The 26,939-nt window shown below is 38.2% G+C and overlaps 1 protein-coding gene across 2 annotated transcripts in view; it reads left to right on the plus strand.

Annotated features, from left to right (window-relative positions):
* The window catches only part of LOC126470537 (F-BAR domain only protein 2-like), a 302,833-nt gene that overhangs the window by 109,869 nt on the left and 166,025 nt on the right, over positions 1-26,939 (plus strand). The window contains exons 6-7 of one of the 2 annotated variants that reach the window (XM_050098467.1): positions 9,109-9,205; positions 10,017-10,220. In XM_050098467.1, the coding sequence (XP_049954424.1) occupies positions 9,109-9,205; positions 10,017-10,220 (301 nt within the window). The remainder of the gene's footprint in view (positions 1-9,108; positions 9,206-10,016; positions 10,221-26,939) is intronic. The other variant, XM_050098468.1, reaches the window with a different exon arrangement.

Here is a 26,939-nt window from a genome sequence, read left to right on the forward strand (position 1 = left end):
ACATTATCTTTTGAAAGAATTCAGCTACATTACTAATGACCTCCTTGAGGCACTCGGTCACAGGCTTCTCAAAATGAAACAGTGTGTTCTTGCATGCCTTAGGAACTGTGTGTATACATTTCATGGGGGTGGGCTGTGACTTCCCTGGTTCAGCACTGTAGTGATTCTGCAGTGGAGAGTACTGCATGGTACTTCCTCAGGTCCCCCACGATCTTAAATGACTAAACTGACCTAGCAGACGTCCATTCTTAACGGATTTTTAACCTGAAAGGTAGATGACAGTATTTCACACATACTCTCTCCACTCTCTTTTACTGCCATCCTACTTTCCGTTGCAATTCTGCACAACAACAACAACAACAACAACAACAGCAACTACTACTACTACACAAACACCATGTAACTGAAGTGTTTTCCTTCTAAGCTGAATTAGGCTTGCTAAGGTTTCACTAACATTGCAAATAAAAATTTCACCTTGAAAGTTCATGTAACCTATTACCTGAACAAAAGTATGCTTTACACTCGCATGAGCCGCTTTCATAGAAGCAATGCAAACATAGAAATAATCATGATATATACTCACAAATATCCCTAATGACACAAAGAAATTAGATTGCAAAGGGCTTCTCGTGACCTCAAGGCATGTGGATGTGTCTGAGTAACTGCAAGTACATCTACTTGTCTAGTTTTACCTTTCTTTCTTGTATTTTCTCCGACCACTTCCACCTCCCCTTCAGAAGGACCTGCTGCCAATTGAGGCAGTGCTTCCGGTTCACCCAGAAGTGGACAAATACTTCTTAAATCCACTGCTGTGCTTTGGATCGGAAGTTATAGTTTGGCGTTGACAGGAGACGTCATTTTGACTACCTCAAAAGGTCCTTGGTAACACAAAATGAACCTCTTAATTTTTCTTTGCAGCATGTAATGTTTAGATGGCATTATGCACTGCCTGACATGTGTTTATGCAATTTTTTTCAGAGCAGAAGATATATTTACCCTTTGTGCTAGGTTTGCATAAATTGAAATGGGATGAAGTTTTTTTTAGCAAAAAACAACCACTATAGTTATAAGTCTGTATTTTCATGGATCGTAGTTACTTGCTGCTACTACATGTGGCAGTAGGGTGTCCCAATCATTGTGGCTACTGTTGACATAACAACAGCATTTTTACTATCATTCAGTGTACCCTTTTTTTGTATCCTTTCTGTCCTGGCATTTTCTGGTGTAGTACAATAGTTCATTACTTCTTTATGCATAATAATTGACACAGCTGCTTCAATAACTTGGATATAAAGTTAATGCCTTGGTCAATTATTACAGCCTCTGGTATTCTGAATTTCAGTGTCCATTAGTGAATGATATCCTGTGCCACTGTTTCTGCCTGTTGATTTGGAATGTCTACCATGGTTACAAAATATGAGAAATTATCTCTGCTGGTGGTTGGGCAAATGGACCAAGAATGTCCGTACTGATCATTTGGAATGGTCTGTCCTCTTCAGGAAACCTGTATAATGATATTCAGTGTTGACTCACCTCGACTATTTGAGCGCAAGGAATGCAGTTCTTTACGTAAAGCTCTGCAATGCAGTACCCTGTGGCCTGTCGTCCACTACACCTTGCCTAAATGAAATAGTGTGTCTGCCTCAATACTTTTATTCCACAAATTTGCAGGCACAACTGTGCAGCAGCTGCACCTTGTTTGTTGTACAACACTCCATTTCCAGAGCTTAATTGCACTTGCTTCAAAGATTTGTGACAGTCTGGGTCAGTGTCTTTGACTCTTTGCCATTGTTCTGTGCCTACCTCAATACATTCTGTGACTCATACTTCAAAGCTAAGTCCATCTGTGTTACTGCGAGATTTCCGTTAAAATGTTGCCCATACAGATAACATCTGAAATAGGTTATGCTGAAAATTAGTGTGAGCACTTCCTTTCCAGTAGCTGAATAGTTCTTCTCTGCCTTATTGAGCTGTCCAGAAGCGTAGGAAATTGGGTGTTCCTTCCCATCTCGTTCTTGGCCCAAAACATAGCCTATAGCGATGTCACTTGACTCACACAGCAGTATTTTTTGGTAGTCAGGAAAAGTGATGATGATGATGGGACAGGTGGTCAATAAATCTTAATTATGCAAAAGCTGCTTCACAATCCAGAGGCCAGTGAAATTTTTCTCCCTTTAAGGAGTATTGATACATTGAAAATTTGCTATGAAAATTATTGGTTTCAAGAAATGACTGTTATTTCTGTACCTTGCTGTGCATTAGGAAACGCTGTGCAGATAGTAAAAGTCGTGGGTCGGTTCGTACCCCATCCTGGCCAATGAAGGCCTAATTAGCAGACATCCTGTAATATGGAATCACATTTTTCTAAAATAAGGGTCAGTTGTGCTGACATAATGGATCCAAGACCTCTCGTAGACCCACCACTTGTTTCTGGATGTCCTTGGACAGTACAGTGATATTGTCTAGGTAGACCATGCATTGTTTTGGTTTCAGATCACATAGCTCCAAGCCCACTCAATCCTGTCCTTTCATATGCGGCACCTTTCCCCTTAGTGCGGTTAAATCGACAGACTGTCCGGCTGTCGAATATTCTAGTCTGACATCCCTATTAAATTCGATTTCCTTTAACAGTTCTAAGTTAGTTTAATGTACCTCTTGATAGCTTCACCTCTTTAGAATCAAAATTGTCTGCACTGGCAGCATTCACTTGGTTTCTATCAATTTGCTGCACAAAAGATAAACTATGGCGCATGAAACATTGTGCCTGATCCAATTTATTGTTTTCTGGCAAGGGCTCCACTACACAAGAAGTATTAATCAACAGTTCAGCTCCTATGTTAATCCAGAGTAGCGTTCCTGTACTTTTGGGTATTATATCATGCAAGTCAGTTCCAAAGAGATTGTGTACACAGTTTAGGTGGCCCCTCATGGCATGGGAATGGTATCCTGTCTAGCTCTACTATACACTGTTGTAGATTGAGGAACTCTAGCTCGAGAGTGGCACCATAGCTTATGCCCATGCCAAGGGAATTCCCCAGTTGACAGTCCAACAATGCCGTCCCAAACGAGTAAACAATATTACCACCAAGATCGCATTTAGTCAACTGTCAAATGTGTTGCATCAAATATAATCTGGCTTGCTGTGGAAACCTGTGTCCTTTACCCATCGAAAATGTACACAACCTCACTTTTACATAACCAGTTAGACAAATGTCTACCACTCATTTCGCTCAGGAGTGCCCTGTGGTCACACTGTCCCCATCACATTTAACGTATGGGCACGTGTTACCCTGATTCCACCTTCCACCCGACAATGGACATATTCTATTGAAGTGCTCCACCTGCTTGCATCTTTGACACTGTGGCTTCCTACAAAATCACTGAATATGACCCAGAGACACTCCCCCCCTCCCCCCTCCCCCCCCCCCCCCCCCCCCCCACTCCCCAATCTGACATATAACCTCTGTATTAAAAACCACTCTCTTCTTTCTCAGCCCAGTCACTGAGTGAATCTCTTCCAAGCTGCCGCAGTTGCTACTGCTTCGTCTGAGGTTTTCGGGAATTCTATGCACACTTTTCGTGACATTTCAGCCCATAGCCCCCACAGAAATACATCAAGCACCTGTTCTGCGTTGTGCAAATTGGCCTTTCTGGTACGATCATCGTCCAATAATTCATACACATTAACATTGATTTCCCAGATATGGTCAACAAAACATTCTACCAATTTCATTGTCTCTTTTAACTAAACCATTAAGTTGTTCGTGGTAATACCTAGATGTATTTTTTCTTCTGTAATGATCCACTAACCCTTCATGTAAGTCCATGAAGGACTGAGCATCCTACAACTTATCGTTGAACATTAAATATGTTCTAACATCCCCTATTAATTTTGATTGAGGCACACTTAATAACAGTTCACTATGCTAGTTTCCTAACTTCATGGCTGTATGCAAACTGTCAAAAAAGAGGCAATACCCCAGTTTTGCCTGAAAATGGGTCTATGGGGTTTGTTCAATAAGTCCTTAGAAAAAGAAGGGAAAGAAAATTATTTTGAGATGCTTTTCCCCCACCATAATCCTCTTTTAGCTCTATAGCTGTAGTTTTCCAAGTATTGCTCCAAATTTTTTGAGCTGTCCAAAAAGTAGAGTTTCGGAATGTGTGCAAAATAGGCATCTGGTTGGGCGATGACTACCTCATTCGATGTGAACCATTGTCTTCTGAGTCATTATTTCAGGAATTAAAAAAAAAAAAAAATTACTAGGGACCAGATCCGATGAATACGGTGTATTTCCTGGTAATTAGAACTTTAATTCCATAACTTTGGCCATTGACACTACGCAAATGTGCACCTGTGCATTGTCATGATGGAAGAGTGTATTTCTCATTTTCAAAGGAGAACATTTTCCATGTCTTCTTTGTTCAGCTGGTGCAGTAGTATGCATAAAACTCCCAAGTTATTGTTTGCTCCTTTACAAAGTAATGGGCATAGATGATTACACTTGCATCCCTAAAAAAACCATGACCATCACCTTGCCAGCCAATTTCACCGTCCATGCCTTCTTCAGAACTTGTTTGCATCCAAAAAATCCACCATTCTGATTGTTCCTTAATCTCTGGAGTGTAGTAGTGTATCCGTGTTTTGTCAACAGTTACATATTGATGCAAAAACCTGGCAGAATTTCTACAAAAAAGCGCCAAAACATCCTCAGGGTCAACCACACGATTGCATTTATTCTCTTCTGAGAGTAAACTTGGCACCCATCTTGCAGAGATTTTTTTCACACCCAGTTTTTGTGTAAAGTGTAAAGCGCTGTACCTTGTGATATGTCTGTGGTCTCAAGTATTTTTCGCAGTTTGATTCGTCAGTCACTCGAAACCATATTGTAGATTTTGTCACTTCCATCCCGAACACTGTTTTCCTATTATGGATGTACAGCCATATTTAAACTCATTTACCCAATTGTAAACAGTTGTGAAAACGGGAGCAGACATGCCCTGAACTTCATCCAGTCTAGAATTGTTCTATTTCAGTGTTATGCTTTCTCAATGGAAGTGTTTAATCCACTCAAAACTAAATTTTTTCCATGGTGCAAAATAAACATGAGCTTCTCGTTTCAGTCAACAGGACAATGAAACCACATGATGGATATGGCTGCAACTTTACCTGCTCTGTAGCGACTGATGATGCTGGCTACCAAAAAACTGTTTTGATACTATGAGTGCCATTTCGCGGATTTTCTACTTAATTGTTAAACGACCCTCTATCAGTGAGGCAGGATGGGTAAAGTCACGCTACAAGTTGAACGTCCCTTTCCTTCACCCTTTAAACGAAGTGTTTCCATATGCACTTTCATTATCAGATTCTTCCAGCAAATGCTGAACCATCTCCTGGGTTGTTGCTCTTGTACCGATGAACATTTTTGCTTATTGCTACCACTGCAACCATACAATATACTCAAACTGAAAAGAACAGAATGGAAAAAACACAACCAAACAGGCCCAAAAACAGTGGGTACATACTTACGTTCTTGCATTGACTGCCACTGCTGCTGAATCCTTTTGATTTCTGCCTTCCGTTGGTCAACTATTTCAACCTCCAACAGTTCTTCCACCGCCAGTCTCGAATGGATTCTATTGGAAGGTATGTCTCCCTGCTGGAGGAAGATGAGGTGCTGACGACTTAAGCAGTCAGTTGGTTGCCAAAACTTCTTACTAACAAACCTAATTAAACATAGGGCAGTGGGTCTGCAGCAGGCGATAGGCTATGACTCTTCTACCCCAGTGCGTGTGCATCTGTTCCAGTGCACAGGCACTCCTTGTGCACAGTAGTGCACAGTTTTGTTACCTCAGCAGTTTGATGGATGGTTACTGCTAAGTCAGGAGGGCAGGGCAGCGACGTGATGGCTGGTAGCCAGGGATAGGCAGGCTTGCCCAATGGGACGGCCGAAGGTGTTGAACATGGGCCCGCAGGCTGGAGAGTGGTGGTGCCAGACTAGAAGGATCCTACCGCTTCTCTCAGACCATGTGGTAGTGGAAGACAGCTGGTTGCCAGGTGCGCAGGCAGTTGGACAGCAGTCAGTGGTTCACATCCTGGAGACAGCGGTGGTGGTTGCATCATATGTACAATGTTGAATGGTACAGCCTGAGCATCATAGTATGACCCAGTTATGTCGATGATGACGGGCTGGTCCTGAGGATTTAAATACTGCGTTCCGGTGCTGACCATGTGGAAGCAGCCACATTTCAGCGTGTCTCAAAAATGTCTCAAATGGGCCAGTGACTGAAGTCCAGTTGTTGCCTTATGGTAGTGGGTGGAACTGCAGAAGCTTCCTCAATGTTGATCAGTATCCCAGGCCCACACCTTTACCTCAAGGAAGTTTGACAACATGGAAACGGGCACATGGTGGATGGTTGATACAACGGCAGGTCATTGACTGTGACTAGTGGTGGTGACAGTGGCCTAGTTAGGACTCTTGGTTGGACTGTGGTAGAGTTTTATGCTGTTAAATTACTTTCACTGAAATTGCTTTTTATTTAAATTTGTTTGAGGTTTCAGTTAATCTGCTTTCCGGAGCCCAGTAAATAGAGCTGACTGGTTAAAAATGTCTAGAACTAGGTACTACTTCACCTTGGTTTTTCCAACTCATAGTTTGTAATATTATCAGTGCTGATCACTGATCAACTGTTTTCTGTAGTACCTCAAAGTTTACGAATTAAGTCATAAATTTCTGTGGATTCACTGCTTTCAGTTGAATTATGAAATCTGCTGTGATCAAAAGGTTTTCGTATTTGCTTTCTGAAGCTGTTCTAGGAGCCTTTACAATTTAGTTACAGACTATTTTGTTAAGTTTCCAGAAATTCTATAGGTTGCTATAATCGCTGTATTCACATCATTTAACTCTACAGAGACAGTTCCCAAGCACACTTTCTTCATTTAAATCATTAAAATCATCTCTTACTTATAACTTAATGAAGTATCAAGAAGAATGCAGAATCTCCAGATTCATTTCTTGTACAAAAATTGTTAGCTACCTTAAAACTGTTAAGCCTATTTTCAACTTCTATACAATATTCTGTTAACAAGTGTCCATGTAAACAGGTTATTTTGATATTTACAATTTGAAAGCATAGTTTTAAATTAACCATTCTTAAAATACATGTATTTGCAAGTTCTTCTGTTAAGCTATTGATATTTCAGTCAATTAAGAGAATAGTATGATTGGAGGCTATGTTTGGTAATACATTCTTTCCTTCATATTTATACTTTATATTTTCAGTGCACACCTTTGATGTATCGCTCCCTTGCTTTTTAGGATTTTACTCACATGTGCAAACATTTAAGTGAAATTCATAGAGCCTATCTTGTTGAGCTGTTGGCCAACTTCTCGTAATCCTTTAACATTTAAACCTTTCTTGATTCAGTGAATATTACCCAGTCTGTCACATTGTTCCCTAATACCACTATTTATTGTGTTAACATGTATATCGCTTACTGATCTTCTGTGAATAATACCACTAATTACCAGCCGGGAGGTTGTGCACACGTTATCGCTGATTTAATCAGGTTCCATGTTTCACTTAAGGTATCTTTCTCACTGCTATGTAAGTAGTGTCTCTGTGCTGCGAGATGTCTGTTCTGAGAGGTGTGAAGGCTGATAAGTGTTCAGGCTGTAGTATTGACACCAGCTACAACGCCTACAAGCTGCTGCAACTTCTGCTGGTGTGGAGATAGTAAGAGTTTGTGTCCACATGGATTAAAACACACTGTTCTTGTTTTCTGCTTCTTTTCCGTTTTTGGCTGTGTACCTTTTCATACAAAACATGTTTCTAAAATCTTTGTTTAGCAGACAGGATTGAATTCGAGTGCAATCGTTGATCTTGCAGTCTGGCACAATATTTTTTGACCATGGAGTCATCTATTATCAGGAAGTAATTTTTGTGATATCCTTTCTTTGCTTCAGTTTCTTTCTTGATCTTTTGACTATAGGTCAATGTTATCTATTTATATTTATTTGCAGGCTATGAACTGAAGGATTTCCCTCTTATTTCTGACTGCAGTGCATGTGATTGTGAACTTTCACCACTTCGTCATGTAATTAGTTGTTTTCTGCATACACAGGATTCTGTTTGACTAACTAACTTAGCATGGGCTTGATTAAATGTTAAAATTTCTGTTTTCAGCATTTCAGCATCATCTTGAAGCAATTTAATAATTTCTTACTTCAAATTCACTAAATGTGTGCTTTTGCACATTTCAATACATAAACAGGATGGACACACCCATGAAAACTTACATATTCACCGTTTAGCCAGCAGTTACATTTCACAGACGAAATACATGTCATGATGTGTTCTAAACATTCTCTACATTTTAAATTCTTTAAGTATTTTTTTTTTTTTTTTTTTTTTTTTTTTTTTTTTAAAGGACAAAAATGTGTTATACTTCTCTATTGGGGTAATCTTGAATAGTTACTTCTCTGTGAACATTATTAGGCGAGTACATTTCTTTTAGCAACTTCAGTTCTTCCATAATTATGTGCTACGTTATGTTATTGCAAGATTTGTTATACTTATTACAAAGGTGAGTAATATGTTCTATTAATGTTGTCGTATATTTGATGCTGTTAAATTGAAGCAGCTCAAAGAGACCTCATTTCCTAATGAAACTAGTGCCCACATCTTATATGGGGAAATTGCTCAGGAACATAATAGGTGATATCATGTTTTCCATGATGGTGTAAATATGTGTATGTTGTAGTTTGGTTACTGGAAAGCAACCATCGTTGATGGAAGTTCTGGTGTGACAATGTAGTACTAAATATCCACAGTGTAACCAACTAAGTATAAAAATGTCACTTTCTTTTCTATACTGTAATCCTCTAAAAATATTTTTCTTTCATATTCTTCTCAGTTACCAGTTTCACTAAACAGCTGATTAGTATATTTGTTACAGATCATAAGAAAACTTTTGAAAGTAATTTTTGTAGCTTGTCATGATCTGAAGGTGAATGGTCGCTGCAAAAAGTGTGATATATGTTTTGAATTTTATTCATTACTTTGAGAACAGCTTAATTTTTGCTAAACTTTTAATTATTTCCTTTGCAGATACATATTGACTTCAAACGCCAGTGTTTGGAAATGACTGTTGAAAAACTACTTGAACAGTTCGTTTTGACGAAGTACACTGGCTTGGAAAGACCATGTGAGTTGAAAATAACTTTTGTGTGAGTCTTGGCACCATTGTTTATGACAACTATTAATGAAAAATGGCATAGTTAAAGGTGTTTGTAGAGAAATTTGAGATGCACTGGATATGGAATGTTTTTGTGTCTCCCTATATGCTAAGTTGAGATAGTCTGCTGGTCATTAAAAGGGCTTGTGGAAATGTTTTAAAATTTGCAGGCTGTGTAGGTAAGAGACAATGAAATTATTAAGTGTGCAAATGATTTACTGGCTGTGATATCAATCTGTAAATTCCATAACCTGCACATTGGGCAAATGTATTATTTTCTCTTAAAATATACAACTTAATTGGGTCTTGTTGAAGATTGACCCATGCTCAGTTAGAATTACAGGCAGATCCTTATGTATTGGGACTTTAAGTTCTTTTTCAGAGAATCTCTTGTCTTTTTGTGAGCAAAAGAAGATGCAATTACACTGCAGCCACTCTTGCTGGGGAACTGTTGCAGTGTGTGTGTGCGCGTGTGTGCGTGCAGTGGGATTGTTTTTGGTCAATTTTTTGGCTGTTCAGTAATACAGTGAGCAATAGTAACAATAATTCGCAATGCATGCAAAATGTTGCGCTACTGCCATAGCACTATTGTAGAATACCACAATGATGTTCTATTACTATTCCACTATGTAGTTCAAACTGCTTTGATGTTTATTATTTGATTAACAGTTCCTTAACAAGTGCTGTCTTTGTAATGCGTTCTGTTGAATGAATTATATCTTTCTTTATCAAAGTTTTTGACTTGATATGGATCATTATAATACTGATGTTTCTATTTTAGGTGCAATTGAATTTGAGGAGTTTAGTATATCAGGGCTTTCATCCATAACTAGTCAGGCGCAGGATTCCTCAGAAAAAACAACAAATGGTGAAAAGCCTTCAAAGAAAGAAGGTAATCTAGATTGTGCTGCTCAGAAGCCCAAAGAAAGCAAAACATCCCGCCGCACTACCTCCCTTCTGAACCTCTTCATGTCTAGCTCCCAGGGTATGTGTGTTTCAAGACGTTTAGTACTAAGTGTGCAATTTCTGTTAAAGCAGTGGGTTATTTGAAAGATTCTATCCAAAGCTCTTTATTGGTGTAATGGCTCGGCAACAGTGTCTGTGCAAGTTTTTGTTCTTTGTTATGCAATTCTTCTATTCAAATGAATTTCTGTTGCAGGAAATTAGAGCGTTAGCAATTTTTTATACTGTATTTGGAGTGTCAGAGTTTCAGTTTTTTAAATATCCGAGGTATGGCTTATATTAGGTTTTAAGTGATGCAAAATTTGGGTCAATTAAAATAGCATGTACTGGTGAATGTTCTAATCTTTTGAGTTCATATTGGTGTGCTTTAAGATTTTGTTATTTATTTTTGGTGCTTATAAATAATTAATATTTTTTTGTTGAAATCTATTGTTTCTCAAATTACATTCTAACTGTGTGTGTGTGTGTGTGTGTGTGTGTGTGTGTGTGTGTGTGTGTGTGTTTTGAGGCACTGTGTGGTATCTCTTTCCAATAACCTTCCAAACCTGGCTTAATGCACCATCCTAAGTCTCACAGTTAACTGAGTATATGGATGTTACGGAAATCAGAAAAGGATGAGAAAAGGTATTCTGCTCTTTCCGTACAACAATAACCATCATTATTGTTTTCACGATTTTTTCAACACTAGTTTACCGATAATAAGGGCTTGTAATCATTTTACAAAGCATTGCCTTCCACTTGCAACTTAGAGTACTTATTTCGTATGGTGCAAACAAATCTCTCTTGTTACTGCTTACCGTTCCGTCTTTTCTCTGCACTTCAGAATTCTTATTTCTAATCTTTGATACATTACACTGAAAATTTTACACATTTCAGGGAATCAAACTTTGTTGGTAATATGTTAACATTGGTCTACCACAGTTGAAAAATAAATCTCTGTATTTGACGGTATGTCACTAGACATCTCTATCTATCTCTCCCCCCCCCCCCCCCCCAAAAAAAAAGAAAAATTCCTGTCTGCCCCCCCCCCCCCCGCCCCCCCCCCCCCCCGGTCCCCTCCCTCCATTGCAGCTCAACTAAAGTTGGCTGCAGTCCTTTGTGTGTGGGGCACACTAACTGTATAGGAGACCATATAAACAATGTGTTTCTCTCTGCAGCTCAGACTGAGCATATGTGTAAGAGTTCTCCAACAAAGATGGTTTCAATTCAAGTGGCTCTTATCGCCTATCAGCACTTTCAATGCACTTAAGGGGGTACTTAAATAAGAAAGCTTCAGAGTTTTTTTCTTTGTTTGTCAGTCATGCTCATTTTTGTTCTTAGTAATAGGAAGAAAGATTAGGGTGTAATTTACTATTGACAACAACCTGAAATTTTTCATACAGGAAGAATATGCCGAAAGAAATACTGTCAAAATTTTAGTTGCTACAGTGCACTGCAAGTATTTTTTAAGAAACATTACTCATTTTTGCTGCCCAAAGAACCCTTTTTAACAGTGTTTTGTACAGCCTTTCCTGCCTGGTGCAGAAATAGGCGAACAATCAGATGCAGCCATGATGAGAATGTAGCACCGTGTAGTGAAAAGTCCAGAGTGCACACACGTCAGTTTTAAGCTCTTAAACCATACCAGAAATGTCTCATATCTTTTTTAAAATAACTTGCAGTTCATATTGTCAGCTAAACTGTTCCAAATGTAGTTGTTACATGGGTGACTAGTAGAGGAAAGGAAATCAAGGCAGTGTATGAGGTTACATTACAGATGACTTCCATCAGTCTGAACATCAGTTTGTTGACATTAAATATTTTATAATAATTCCTGTAACAGAGTTATTATGATGATTTCTGAATAATGTACAATTTCCTAACAGTGAAAAAAGTCCTTGGTTATTTCCAGTGATTGTCACAAAAATGCGAAGAGTCAGTGGGATGATGAAAACAAACATTTTCTTTGCAGCAGGCACACCTGAGAAAGGAAAAATTAATACATTTATGCATGTCACAGTAATTACTAGTTTTATTTAGTCAGAAGTGGGATGGAGTAAGAAACAGTTTTAATCTGCTAGAAAGTTTCATACTGGGACACACCCAGCGTCAGAGTGAAAATTTCATACCAGCATTGTTGTATATGACTGCACAAGTGATTTTGTCTTCCTTTCATTCGAAATGATAAAAGTTTGGTTTGCATGCAGCTCTTGCACAAAACCTGACTTGACTCACTTTATACATAAGAAGCTTAGTCTTCATGTGAGTTATGAATTTCCCTTTAGTATTAACTATTAATCGCATCTTGTTTATGCATTTAACTGAAGTAAACTTCATAATTTTGTGACTTCCTTTTCCATATAATTTCCTGGATCTGTTAACTAAGTCAAAGAAACTTGGAAGTCGGTAATGTTACTCACAATTCAGAAGATCCAGTCACGTAGAGCTCCCTCAGCAACAGTGCATTGACTCTCATGGGCAGTTCTAAATCATTCTAATAATTTTGGCATGTATTTCATACTTTGTGTAAATCTTCGTTTCATATACACAATTCATGTTCAGATTTTATGAAATGGAACCAGCTTTGCGCACTACTTAACTTTAAGCATTTTCTCTCTCCAATATGCAACCAGAAAATTTACAGCCTTTTCATTGACACTGAAAGCTATAATGGTACATGTTTTCTGAGGGCTAGGAAGGTACTGTGTTTTTGTCCTGGACTGCAATTAGCACACAGAATTGTTAGTTATTTCCTGTTTCTTCTAATGTTTTGCAAAAGTCTCGAACCTCAAAGAAAATTAATTCAGTTTTATCACCGTTTGAAACATTTAGCGATACTGCAGAGGCAACTGCTAATTATTATGGATGTTAAATGAGTTGCAAATTTGATTGAATAGTAACTGCAAAAAATTATGTCGGAGGATTTGTAATTGGAAACTGAAGTTCATTTTACAAATTACAGTCACGTTGTGCCGTGTTATCTGTTTAGTGTTGTGCTCTCAACCAAGACTATGCACTCACAGTGTTGTGCATGCACTGTCTGCCACAGCTACAACAGGGCTGTACTTTCCTCAAGCCACCTGGTAAGCTATGAATTTGGCAATTTTCAACTTCATTTTTAAATATTTGCAGTAATATTTTTGACATTGTGTTTCTTTCAATGTATTCTTCTTGAAAAAAACCATGAGAGGTTTTGACACGTCAGATTGGGCAGCGCCCTTGTCAGATAGTGCAAGGAGAGCATAGAAAATTAGTCGTGTCCTTTTCAAAGGAACTATCCTGACATGTGTCTTTGTCCATGTAGGAAATCTCTATGGCCAGCCAGGGATTTGAACCCCTATTCTTTTGAAAGCAGGTCCACTGCCTTAACCACTTCACCATCTTTCTTGATTTTATTTCTAAGTTGCTCACAAGGTACGAACTGTTTCTAACAAGTTAACAAAGTGAGGGCAGAATACACACGAGTCTATGGGCAAATAATGAAGTCAAGTAGACATAAGTAGTTTGAAGAGTGAAATATTAAATTGTATATCAAGAATGAAGAAATAATGAACAACTAATACACTAGCGTAAAAACTTAAATTTTTAATCGTTATAGGAATGTTCTAGTACAATGTAAATAGTTTTTGGTTAAAGGAGATCACTCACCAAAAAGCAGGAGCTTCAGTTGTCAATAGGCACACACAAAAAGAAAGGAAACTTGCTAGTTTTCGGAGTAATCCTTTCCCAAGTTAGAGTAAAACATACATATGATGGGCCACCTGGATGAATACTTTGCAGGGTAATTTCAGGCTTTCAAGCTGATCTATGTAGTATTCCTGTGAGGGGACAATGCTGGTATCATTGTACATTTATATAGGCATACTTTCTCTGACAGCATACAAAATGAAAAGTTCATTAGTCCTTCGTCAGATTATAAATTTTTATCAGTAAATTGAAATATCCAAAGTATTAGTTGCAGTTGTAAATAATTTTGATATCAGCTGCATTATGCATTTAAAGATTGCATATCTGAAAGAATAAATATTGTAAAAATAAATTTTAATAAATTCTAACACGCAAGCTTACAGGTGATGGTGTTCTGTTGTACTGCACACAGAGCAAAGTATTTCAGAACAAAATGTAAAATTCACCAAAATTCAAATCATTATTCCATAACTTCCCTTTAAGTTTTTGCGACTTTTACACAGAGGATGAAAATTCCTATTGTTTAGGGTTTGAAGATTGTTAGAAGGGCATTGTGGTTTATTGACCTTCAGACTGCTACACAGGTTACAGCTGGACCTGGTGTTAAAATTTTTAGTGTCTGTGAATAAAATAACAAATTTAGAATTTTGAAATTTTTTAGTGTGTTACAAAATTAATCAGCTTCATTACCATAAAAGACTTGTGTAAAATGTTCACTAAATACGGCTGTAAAAAAAACCTCATAGCAGTTCATGACTCATAAAATTGTCTGCATATTGAGAGTTTTCTGTTGGCTGCCTTGTGTTTTTCAGTTATTCTAGTATGCTTTGTTGGCTGCCTTGTGTTTTCTGGTTATTCTAGCATGCATTGTTGGTTTGAAATTGCGTGGAAAAATTTCAGTATTCTTTCAGTGTGTATTGTAAGTAGTAGTCATGTTGAAACAGAAAGGTGGAACTTTTGATTTAGGTCATTCTTGGTATGTGGAGAAAGTTATGCAAATAATAAATGACAGCAATGATAAAAATGAATAAGAAACAAATGTTGAAAGTTTGAGTTCAGAGACTAAAGATGCTTTAGAATGAGAAGAGGAAACTCCAAACATAGAGGAATGTGGAAATGACAGTGAGAATAACAGCAAGGGAGACGATAAGTACTATGTTGTGTGCCTCGTTACTAAAACAGGTATGGTATGGTTAGCTGACTGCGAAAGACAACTTGCTGGACTGCACACAATACAATTATTGTGCCTCCTAATTTGACCACCCCATCTCAAGGTATTCAGTCAGTGAACGAAGCTTTCAAATTTTTCATTGATGAACGTATGGCACAAAATGTTGTAGCTTGCACTAATGAAAAGGCTCTACGTTCTTATGATGAATGGAATGCAAAATACCTGGATAAACACTAACAGCATGCTACATATACTAATTAAATAATTGCCTTTTTAGGCAATGTAATCACATGAGGTTCCTAAAAGCTAAAAGGGACTCTGTAGAATTTCTTTGGGTCACAGACCCTCTCTACGAGAGAGGCAATTTCCTTACCGCAATGTCTAGAATTAGGTTTCAACAGTTGTCATCATTTATTAGATTTACTGATGTCAATACAAAGACCAAAGAAAAAGGAACTGATAAATTAGTAGCAGTTAGAATTATTGTTGAACTTTTTGTTATTCACTGCAAATCCAACTATAGTCCTGATTCACATGAGAGTGTAGATGAACAGCTTGTTTCCTTCAGAGGATGCTGTCCCTGTAGAGTGTAAATGAAGTCGAAGCCAGCAAAATATGGCTTTAAAATCTGGGCCAAGTTGATGTGAACTCAACATATTGTATAAACTTAAATGTTTATACCAAAAAAGTTTGCAATTAAAGTGAATAAAGGGTTAACATTGTCACAACAGATAACTTCTTTACCTCTTTTCACTTGCACAAGAACTTTATAAGAAGAATCTGACCCTCTGTGATAGCTTCACAAAGAACAAGGCAGATATTCATAAAGTTATGCTTCCTAATGCATTATAACATGATGGTTCTGATAGCCTAGTGCTGCGCAAAATTATCTGCTGATGAAGGATGTTGGGCAGCTCAAGAAGGTGCGATGATGGGTACAAAGACTTCTTTATTGAGGTTTGATTTGTCATTAGCAGATGGCGCAGAGAACATGACGGCACCTCTTGTCATACTCCCTGGATGGCAACCAAGTGTGGGGTTGCCTTTGGCATCCAGATGCTTTGGCAGCAGGCAGCAATTGATGCTCATGCTGAGGCAGAAGCTTTGGTGTTCACCTATTTCACCTATTGCCAAATAGTTTTTAACCTTCAAGAGAAATTTTTCACTGCTGAAATATAACTTCATGGAGAAGGCTTACAAAACACAAAGGGAGACACGTCTTCTGACCAAGAAGATTCTCAAGCGTGCTGTGCTAATATGGAATTCTGAATTTTACACATGCATGATTTAATGCAAGTAGAGCATCCCAGTTGTTATGCTGTGAGTTCACGTAGTAGCTTAACATCTTTGCAATCATTCGATGAGCCCTTTCTGTTGGACTGTGTGCCTGTGGATGTAACACACTAGTCTGAAGTTTCTTAATGTGCAGTGACCAGCATAAGTACTTTGTTAAAATTGGACATAAAATTTGTCCTTTTGTCAGTTACTATTGTCTCAGACATTCCAAACTTGAATATTCACTGGTTTACCATTGCATGTGTTACTGTTTCAGCCTGCTGGCTTCGTATGACTACCATACAAACAAAACAAGATGATCGCTTATTGTCAAAACATAATGGTTTCGTGATGGAGTTTGTGCAAAAGGTCCAACGCTAACCACCCCAAACATCTGAAATGGTTTGTGCCTTGAGTAGCCTTTGTAACATCGTCCTTCGGTGACTGAACACTGCCCTTTGTGTGCATGTCAACATCCTGTCGTCATGTGCCTTACCAGTAATATTGCACTACTGTGCATTCCGTTACTCTGTGACCAGCGTGTCCTTCTGAAATGGAATTGTGGACCTGCCTGAACACTTTGTTTCGCTTTTGTTGATGTTCATCTTATATCCTCCCTTCAAGACACTGTCCATTCTGTTCATCTGCTCTTCCAGGTCCTTTGCTGTCTCTGACAGAAGTTCAATGTTGTCAGCAAACCTCAATGTTTTTTATTTCTTCTCCATGGATTTTAATTCCTACTCTAAATTTTTCTTTTGCTTCCTTTACTGCGTGCACAATACACAGATTGAATAACATCAGAGATAGGCTACAACACTGCCTCACTCCCTTCTCAACCACTGCTTCCCCTTCATGCCCCTCAACTCTTGTAACTGCCATCTGGTTTCTGTACAAGCTGCAAATAGCTATTTCCTCCCTGTGTGTCACCCCTGCCACCTTCAGAATTTGAAAGAGAGTATTCAGTCAACATTGTCAAAAGCTTTCTCTAATTCTACAAATGCTAGAAATGTAGGTTTGTCTTTCCTTAATCTGTTTTCTAAGGTAAGTTGTAGGGTCAGTATTGCCTAAGGTGTTCGAAATTTCTATGGAATCCAAACTGATCTTCCCTGAGGTCAGCTTCTACCAGTTTTTCCATTCGTCTGTAAAGAATTCATGTTAGTATTTTTCAGCCATGACATATTAAACTGATAGTTTGGTAATTTTCACACCTATCAACATTTGCGTTCTGTGGGATTGGAATTATTATATTCTCTTTGAAGTTTTAAGGCGTTTCGCCTGTCTTATACATCTTGATCACGAGATGGTAGAGTTTTGTCAGGACTGGCTCTCCCAAGACTATCAGTAGTTATAATGGAATATTGTCTACTCCCGCGGCCTTGTTTGGACTTAGGACTTTCAGTGCTCTGTCAAGCTATTCACGCAGTATCATATCTCCCATTTCATCTTCTTCTACATCTTCCATTTCAGTAATATTGCCCTCAAGTACGTCGCCCTTGTGTAGACCCTCTATATACTCATTCCATCTTTCTGCCTTCCCTTCTTTGCGAACTGGTTGCCTACCTGGGTTACTGATGCACATACAAGTGGTTCTCTTTTCTCCAACGGTCTCTATAATTTTCCTGTTGGCAATATCTATCTTGCCTCCTAGTGATACATGCTTCTACATCCTTACATTTGTGATGTAGCCATCCCTGCTTAGCCATTTTGCACTTCCTGTCAATCTCATTTTTGAGATGTTCATATTCTTTTTTGCTTGCTTCATTTACTGCATTTTTATATTTTCTCCTTTCATCAAATAAATTCAATATGTCTTCTGTTACCCAAGGATTTCTACTACCTCTTGTCTTTTTACCTACTTGATCCTCTGCTGCCTTCACCATTTCATCTCTCAAAGCTACCCATTCTTCTTCTTCTTCTTCTTCTTCTTCTCCTGTATTTCTTTGCCCCGTCCTTGTCAATTGTCTCTGAAACTCTGTACAACCTCTGGTTCTTTCAGTTCATCTAGGTTCCATCGCCTTAAATTCCCACCTTTTTGCAGTTTCTTTAGTTTTAATCTACAGCTCATAACCAATAGCTTGTGGTCACAGAGCCCACATCTGCCCATGGAAATGTCTTACAATTTAAAACCTGGTTCCAAAATTTCTGTCTTACGATAATATAATCAGCCTGAAACCTTCCGGTATATCAAGGTCTCTTCCATGTATACAACCTACTTTCACGATTCACAAACAAAGTATTAGCCATGAGTAAGTTATGCTCTGTGCAAAATTCTAGCAGGCGGCTTCCTCTTTCATTTCTTACACCCAGTCCCTGTTCATCTACTACTTGTCTTTCTTTTCCTATCAAACTCCAGCCCCCCATGACTATTTAATTTTTGTCTCCCTTAACTATCTGAATAATTTCTTTTATCACATCATACATTTCTTCAATCTCTTCATCGTCTGCAGAACTTGTTGGCATATAGACTTGTAATACTGTGGTAGGCATGGGCTTCGTGTCTGTCTTGGCTACAATAATGAGTTCACTATGCTATTTGTAGTAGCTTATCTGTGTTCCTATTTTTTATTCATTATTAAACCTACTCCTACATTACAGTTATTTGATTTTGTATTTATAGCCCTGTATTCATGTGATCAGAAGTCCTGTTCCTCCTGCCACCAAACTTCACAAATTCCCACTATATCTAGCTTTAACCTATCCATTTCCCTTTTTAAATTTTATAACATACCTGCCCCATTAAGGGATATGACATTCCACCCTCTGATCCGTAGAATGCCAGTACAATTATATCATCTAAATACCCCATACATTGCTTCGGTTTTAATTTTCACAACACACTACGTAATAATTGCTGGAAAGTAGCTGATGCATTTTTCGGCCTAAAAGGCATGTAGCGATATTGGTAATTACCAGAAGGGGGTTTGAATGCTGTCTTTGGCCAGCCTTCATGTGCCATCTGTTGACTGATAGTGTCCATTTCGTAGGTACATAGTTGTAAAATTTTGACACTGGACCAGATTATTTAATGTTTCTGTTTTCTTTGATTTATGTACTACAATCACCACATAACTAATGTACTTTTCTGCCATCTGGTGATTTGCCCCCCCCCCCCCCCCCCCCCTCCCCCAGTACAGTGTCGACAGATGCTGACAAAGGGCTATTACTTTTATGATTCTGTCTTGCAGCTATTGACTCTTAAAAGTTGTGAACATTTGAGGAACATGATATGGTTTTGAATAAACAGGTGACTCATTTACAGTGGGAATATGATTCTGAGCTAGTGGCGTAGCAAGCAGCGGGCCAGGAGGATCAAATAACACAATGCATTCTTTTAAAAATCTCTCTATGTTCCTCAGTGTCTTTCACCTCTAGATGTGGTGCTTTATTTCTCAGTGCAGTCAGATTAGATTAGATTAGATTAATACTAGTTCCATGGATCATGAATACGATATTTCGTAATGATGTCGAACGAGTCGAATTTTCCAATACATGACATAATTAGGTTAATTTAACAACATACTTAAGTTAATATAACAACTTTATTTTTTTGTGTTTTTTTGTTTTTCTTTATTTTTTATTTTTTTAACATTTTTGTTTTTTTTCTTTTTTTTTCTTAATTTATATCTAAAAATTCCTCTATGGAGTAGAAGGAGTTGTCATTCAGAAATTCTTTTAATTTCTTCTTAAATACTTGTTGGTTATCTGTCAGACTTTTGATACTATTTGGTAAGTGACCAAAGACTTTAGTGCCAGTATAATTCACCCCTTTCTGTGCCAAAGTTAGATTTAATCTTGAATAGTGAAGATCGTCCCTTCTCCTAGTATTGTAGTTATGCACACTGCTATTACTTTTGAATTGGGTTTGGTTGTTAATAACAAATTTCATAAGAGAGTATATATACTGAGAAGCTACTGTGAATATCCCTAGATCCTTAAATAAATGTCTGCAGGATGATCTTGGGTGGACTCCAGCTATTATTCTGATTACACGCTTTTGTGCAATAAATACTTTATTCCTCAGTGATGAATTACCCCAAAATATGATGCCATATGAAAGCAATGAGTGAAAATAGGCGTAGTAAGCTAATTTACTAAGATGTTTATCACCAAAATTTGCAATGACCCTTATTGCATAAGTAGCTGAACTCAAACGTTTCAGCAGATCATCAATGTGTTTCTTCCAATTTAATCTCTCATCAATGGACATACCTAAAAATTTGGAATATTCTACCTTAGCTATATGCTTCTGATTAAGGTCTATATTTATTAATGGCGTCATACCATTCACTGTACGGAACTGTATGTACTGTGTCTTATCAAAATTCAGTGAGAGTCCGTTTACAAGGAACCACTTAGTAATTTTCTGAAAGACAGTATTGACAATTTCATCAGTTAATTCTTGTTTCCCAGGTGTGATTACTATACTTGTATCATCAGCAAAGAGAACTAACTTTGCCTCTTCATGAATATAGAATGGCAAGTCATTAATATATAATAAGAACAACAAAGGACCCAAGACTGACCCTTGTGGAACCCCATTCTTGATAGTTCCCCAGTTTGAGGAATGTGCTGATCTTTGCATGTTACGAGAACTACTTATTTCAACTTTCTGCACTCTTCCAGTTAGGTACGAATTAAACCATTTGTGCACTGTCCCACTCATGCCACAATACTTGAGCTTGTGTAGCAGAATTTCATGATTTACACAATCAAAAGCCTTTGAGAGATCACAAAAAATCCCAATGGGTGGTGTTCGGTTATTCAGATCATTCAAAATTTGACTGGTGAAAGCATATATGGCATTTTCTGTTGACAAACCTTTCTGGAAACCAAACTGACATTTTGTTAGTACTTCATTTTTACAGATATGTGAAGCTACTCTTGAATACATTACTTTCTCAAAAATTTTGGATAAAGCTGTTAGAAGGGAGATTGGACGGTAATTGTTGACATCAGATCTATCCCCCTTTTTATGCAAAGGTATAACAATAGCATATTTCAGTCTATCAGGGAAAATGCCCTGTTCCAGAGAGCTATTACACAGGTGGCTGAGAATCTTACTTATCTGTTGAGAACAAGCTTTTAGTATTTTGCTGGAAATGCCATCAATTCCATGTGAGTTTTTGCTTTTAAGCACGTTTATTATTTTCCTAATTTCAGAGGGAGAAGTGGGTGAGATTTCAATTGTATCAAATTGCATAGGTATGGCCTCTTCCATTAACAGCCTAGCATCTTCTAATGAACACCTGGATCCTACTATATCCACAACATTTAGAAAATGATTATTAAAAATATTTTCAACTTCCGACTTTTTGTTCGTAAAGCTTTCATTCAATTTGATGGTAATACTGTCTTCCTCTGCTCTTGGTTGACCTGTTTCTCTTTTAATAATATTCCAAATTGTTTTAATTTTATTATCAGAGTTGCTGATTTCAGACATGATACACATACTCCTGGATTTTTTAATAACTTTTCTTAATATAACACAGTAGTTTTTATAATTTTTGATAGTTTCTGGGTCACTACTCTTTCTTGCTGTCAGATACATTTCCCTTTTCCGGTTACAAGATATTTTTATACCCTTAGTAAGCCATGGTTTGTTACAAGGTTTCTTACGAGTATATTTAACTATTTTCTTGGGGAAGCGGTTTTCAAATGCATTTACAAAAATGTCATGAAATAAATTATATTTTAAATTGGCATCAGGTTCACGGTACACCTCATCCCAGTCTAACTGCTGTAGGCTTTCCCTGAAATTTGCAATTGTTAAATCGTTGACTGAACGTACTACTTTGGAGGACTGTTTAGTATTGCTGAATGGAGCTATGTCATATATTGTAACTAGCTGTGCACCATGATCAGAAAGACCATTCTCAACAGGCTGAGCATTTATCTGGTTAAACTTATCTTGGTCTATAAAGAAGTTATCTATCAGTGAGCTGCTATCCTTTACCACCCGAGTAGGAAAATCAATAACAGGTGTCAAATTGAAAGAACCGAGTAATACTTCAAGGTCATTTTTCCTATTACCCTCTTTCAGAGAATCTACATTGAAGTCCCCACAAATAATAATTTGCTTCCCCCTGTCTGACAGATGGCACAACAAGGAGTCCAAATTTTTCAGAAATAGATGAAAATTTCCTGATGGGGACCTATATACAGTTACAATTATAAATGTGCCTTTATTTAATTTAAGCTCACAGGCACATGCCTCTATATGTTTCTCTACACAAAACTTTTTTGTTTCTATACTTTTTGCACAATGATAACTTTTGACATATATGGCAACTCCTCCTTTCTCCATATTTTCTCTCATTACATGTGCAGAGAGCATATAACCACTTACATTTACCTTATCCATATCAGTAACAATGTGATGCTCAGACAGGCATAGTATATCTATTTCATCCTCAGCTTCTAAATCTTCTAAACAAACCAGAAGCTCATCTACTTTATTCTTTAAACTCCCAATATTTTGATGAAATATACTTACATTATTTTTAATTATACTTTTATGAGAACCTTTCCTTATTCTGACATTTGCAGTACTCTCCTGTCTGAGTTTCTCATTGTGCTTAGGCCTAGTTCCTATACCAGTGGTCACATGGTGTTCAGAGAGGCAGATTATGTCAACTGGGTTGGATGACTTTAATTCGTCAATGCAATTACCTAGGACTGAGATATAACTTGGTGGAGATAAAATTTCTGGTGATTGGTGAAAATTTATAATTGGTAGCTGTGATTGCTGATCCAATGTGCTAGAATTGTGCTGTTTAATTTCTTTCCTAAACTGAAGATTTGTTTCAATCCTGACCTCTCGTAGAACTTGACATCTTTCTGTCTTACCTATCCTAAAAAAGGTGCTGCTCCAACACCTGTAACCACTGGTATTTTACCATTCATGGCAGTGCCTCCCCCCTTAAATTTCCTGCTATTACCCCAGCCAGTTTCCCCTTCCCTTTCCTGTTGAGATGTAGGCCATGCCTGGTATAGTCCCACCTACTGAGATAATCAACAGGAACCACACCAATATGAGCCCCCGCACCCGACCCAAGCAGCTGTTCCAACTCCAAATTAACTCTCCCAACAGAAGAGTTCAAATGAGGCCGGTCATGGCGTCTCAGGACAGATACAAATTCAACATTGGTGTGTCTCGATGCCGACGCAATCTTTACCAGGTCACACTCTATACTGTACCCAGGATCTCTGTCGATGCTGTTCCCTGGCCCTCCCACAATAACCACGGTGTCTTCCCTGGTAAATCCTTTACAGAGTGAACCTAAATCCTCTGTCACCTGATCCAGACTAGCACTTGGTTTGAAAAAATTTGTGACCTGATATTCTGGTCCTAATTCCTCCTGCAGAAGTTGGCCTACACCTCTGGCATGAGAACTGCCTAACAACAAAACTTTCTTCCTTTTCGATGACTTTCCTACATTCTTTTTCAATTTCCTATTGAAAGTTTGTTGTGTCCTGTCTACACCTACCTCTGCTTGAGGCTCATCAGTTTCTAACTGAAGCAACAGGTCAAACTTATTTTTGACATTCACCACAAAACTGTCAGACTTAGTTCTAGGCCTGTTCCTTCTGCTACCTGTTGCCACTTCCCACCTCTCTTTGCCCTTCTCCCTCCTTAACCTGTCCAGATCTTCCCTAGCCTGATCTAGCTCAGCCTGAAGGGCAGCAATTTTCCCCTCCTGTTCCACTATCTTCCTATCTCTGCTGCAAATCCTACATAACCACTGATGAGCCTGATCCACTTTACCAACACCCACGCCACTGCAGTCCCCCCAGTGAAAAAAACTACTGCATCCATCACACCAAACCCCGGAACTAACAATTCTACGGCAAGTCAGGCACTTCTCACTCATGGCAAAAATAATACTTTAGCTAGAATAAATCAATTAAATTACCGAAAATCAAAAAAGACGTTACAAGAATTAAGCCTATTCACAAAAGTATATAAGCAAGTTTCTGTTTTAAAATTCGGCTGTTTTTCTGAGATCTGTATTAAAACAACGAAGGTATATGCTATTTATTATATATTTCACTCGATGGAATGAAAAAATGGACAATTAAACGAGATACTTTAACTTTGATTCTCCAAAAACGTTACGAGAATTAGGCCTATAAACAAATGTATATAGGCAAGTTTCTGATATAAAGTTACGCTGTTTTTCTGAAATCTGTATTAAAACAATGAAGTTACACGCTATTTATGGTAGTTTACTTATTTGTTACCGAGAAACTAGTTAAATTACCGTAAAACAAGAAACAAACACGTTTACAAAATTTAAGCCTAAGCGCGACTTCGCGAAGTTACGATCTTTTCGTGTTTTCTGAAAAAATACGCAAAGAAAAGTCAAACCTTTAACGGCAAGACTAAACGATACACTAATGCACCTATTTAATTTGTTGTCGGCGTTAAACTAAATTATATTCCTGTCTAAATTACTTAACTTTCTGGAAATGGTTTCTGGCGTCACTTACTCGGCGGCCATCTTGGAACAGTCCCAGTCAAGTTGGCACTGTCCTGGTGTTCTGTAATTTAAAGTGAAATCCCTGCCCAATTTGTCTGAATCTAGTTCTTTCTCAATTAGCTATCGAGCTATCATGTGATAGCTGTACCTTCTTATGGCCAAGGTTATCAGTGCTCAGCGTCATTACTTTGCTCCCTTAAATTTCCTGTACATAGAATAAACTAAGATGTGCAGAACAACCCACCTTGTCCAGTTCTTCATTGTCAGATAAAGATTCTACAATGCACAGAGAATTTACTGGCAGATCAGCTCCCACCTCAGCCCATCTTATCTTTGTGGTACCTTTTGGTACTATATCCCGTGAGTTGACTTCAAGGGACCTTGTAAGCAGTTTAGGGGGCTGCATCTGGCTGAGAGGTGAGCCTTGTGACAGTAACAGTATTCCAGCCATAGAGCTAAAGTGAAACAATGCTCTGTTCTGTTCTACTGACACCATTTGAAGTCAACTCTGGTGCGATATGCACCCAGAAAATCTAAACCGAGAATGACTTAGTCACCATTGCCAACTACAGGAAAAACTTGTATGTCAACTCAGAAGTTACCTTCCCCCACTTGGAAACGTATTACCATTGAACCGAGAGAATCTACAAGATCCCCTTCTATGCTGCGTAATGCCCAGTATGGCAGATTTAATTTCACTTTATCAACGGTGCCCTTGCTTACCACAGATGCCTGAGATCCGGTATCTAATAAAAATTTGCATAACTTTCTCTCTATGTAACTGGTCAGAAAAACATCTGCCATTGGTTTCCCACATGTGCTAACTCATTGGTAGCATTGTTGAGTGGACACTATGCCCCTTGCCTTGTTTAACTACAAGGTACAGAGTATGCCCCATGAAATTATTTGTACAAATAATTGTTAGTCATTTTATGGAAGAGAGTTAACAGCTTGTTGTTGACATCTAATGAAAGGAGTTAAAGTAACCGCTCATTGTATATTTATGGCATTGTGTTGACGACAGGCACATAAAAATGGCAGAAATTCTCTCCAATCTCCATGGAAGAACATCACTGAGAAACTTCGCAACAGTTTGCCTTATTTATCTGTCTGTGAACCAGTATACACCTCAGTTGTGTTGTGGGTTGTTACCAGGGCTGTTCCAAGGGAATGGAGAGCTAGGGCCTCACCAAGAGTGCAGACACTGAGTGGGCAGAATAATTGATGGTGGAAAAGGGTGAGTCCAAGAACTAACCGGGCAAGGTATGAGATTTCTTTTGCGTACAGGAAAAAGCCTTTCCCTTGGCTCACGACTGTAACACGCAGTGTTGTTACAGGGTCATTTTTACCAAGTGGCATCGTAAAGTAGTAGTATCACTAATATGGTTTGTGCCACAATGATGTTTTTGATTCACCCAACTACCACATACCCATCTTGCTTCAATAACTGATTTCTTGCTGCTCCTTTGCTATGGTGTTGTAGGAAGCAGATATGCTATTTGACTGAAGGCTTCCTATTTTTGCCAGTTTCCTGCCAACTGAAGGCCAGAGCAAGACATCAGTTGAGAAAGCAAGCAAAAATTTAATATACTTGCCCCTCCAGTCAGTACTTTCGCTGCTTCCAAGTTACCTGGAAAATGTGCAGCTGATTTTGATTCCAAATATAGCAGATATTAAAGTGAAGCTAGTTAATGAAGTAGCTGCTTTCAAGTTCCAGCTGAAACAACTGATGAAGAGCATCGACAGCTTCCCATTTGAATATTGTGAAGGTTTTTGAAAGAATGGGTTAAGAGATGCTTATCCAAACATCAAAATACCTTAGTTGATACTTAAGACTGTCAGTGACTGCAGCATCTTGTAAACACAGCTTTGGTAGCTGTGCTAGAGCCATATGATTGCTTCAGTACAGCTCTAATGGTTATTATCTTTACTTGTTCCAGTATTCGTTCTTCACCCAGGACACTGCTGCATCCTATTGTTATGTTTAAAGTTAATCAGGGCTGACTGTTGGTGGACGACATTACTGGTGAATTTAGTTGAGAGTTGATAACCACAATCCACAGTAATGTAAATGGCCTTTCGCAGCCTTCCAGTATCATTATTTCCATCATATTGAAATAATTTGCCACATGTTATAGCAGTATTATGA

Source organism: Schistocerca serialis, chromosome 3, assembly GCF_023864345.2.
Source record: "Schistocerca serialis cubense isolate TAMUIC-IGC-003099 chromosome 3, iqSchSeri2.2, whole genome shotgun sequence".
Lineage (NCBI taxonomy): Eukaryota > Metazoa > Arthropoda > Insecta > Orthoptera > Acrididae > Schistocerca > Schistocerca serialis.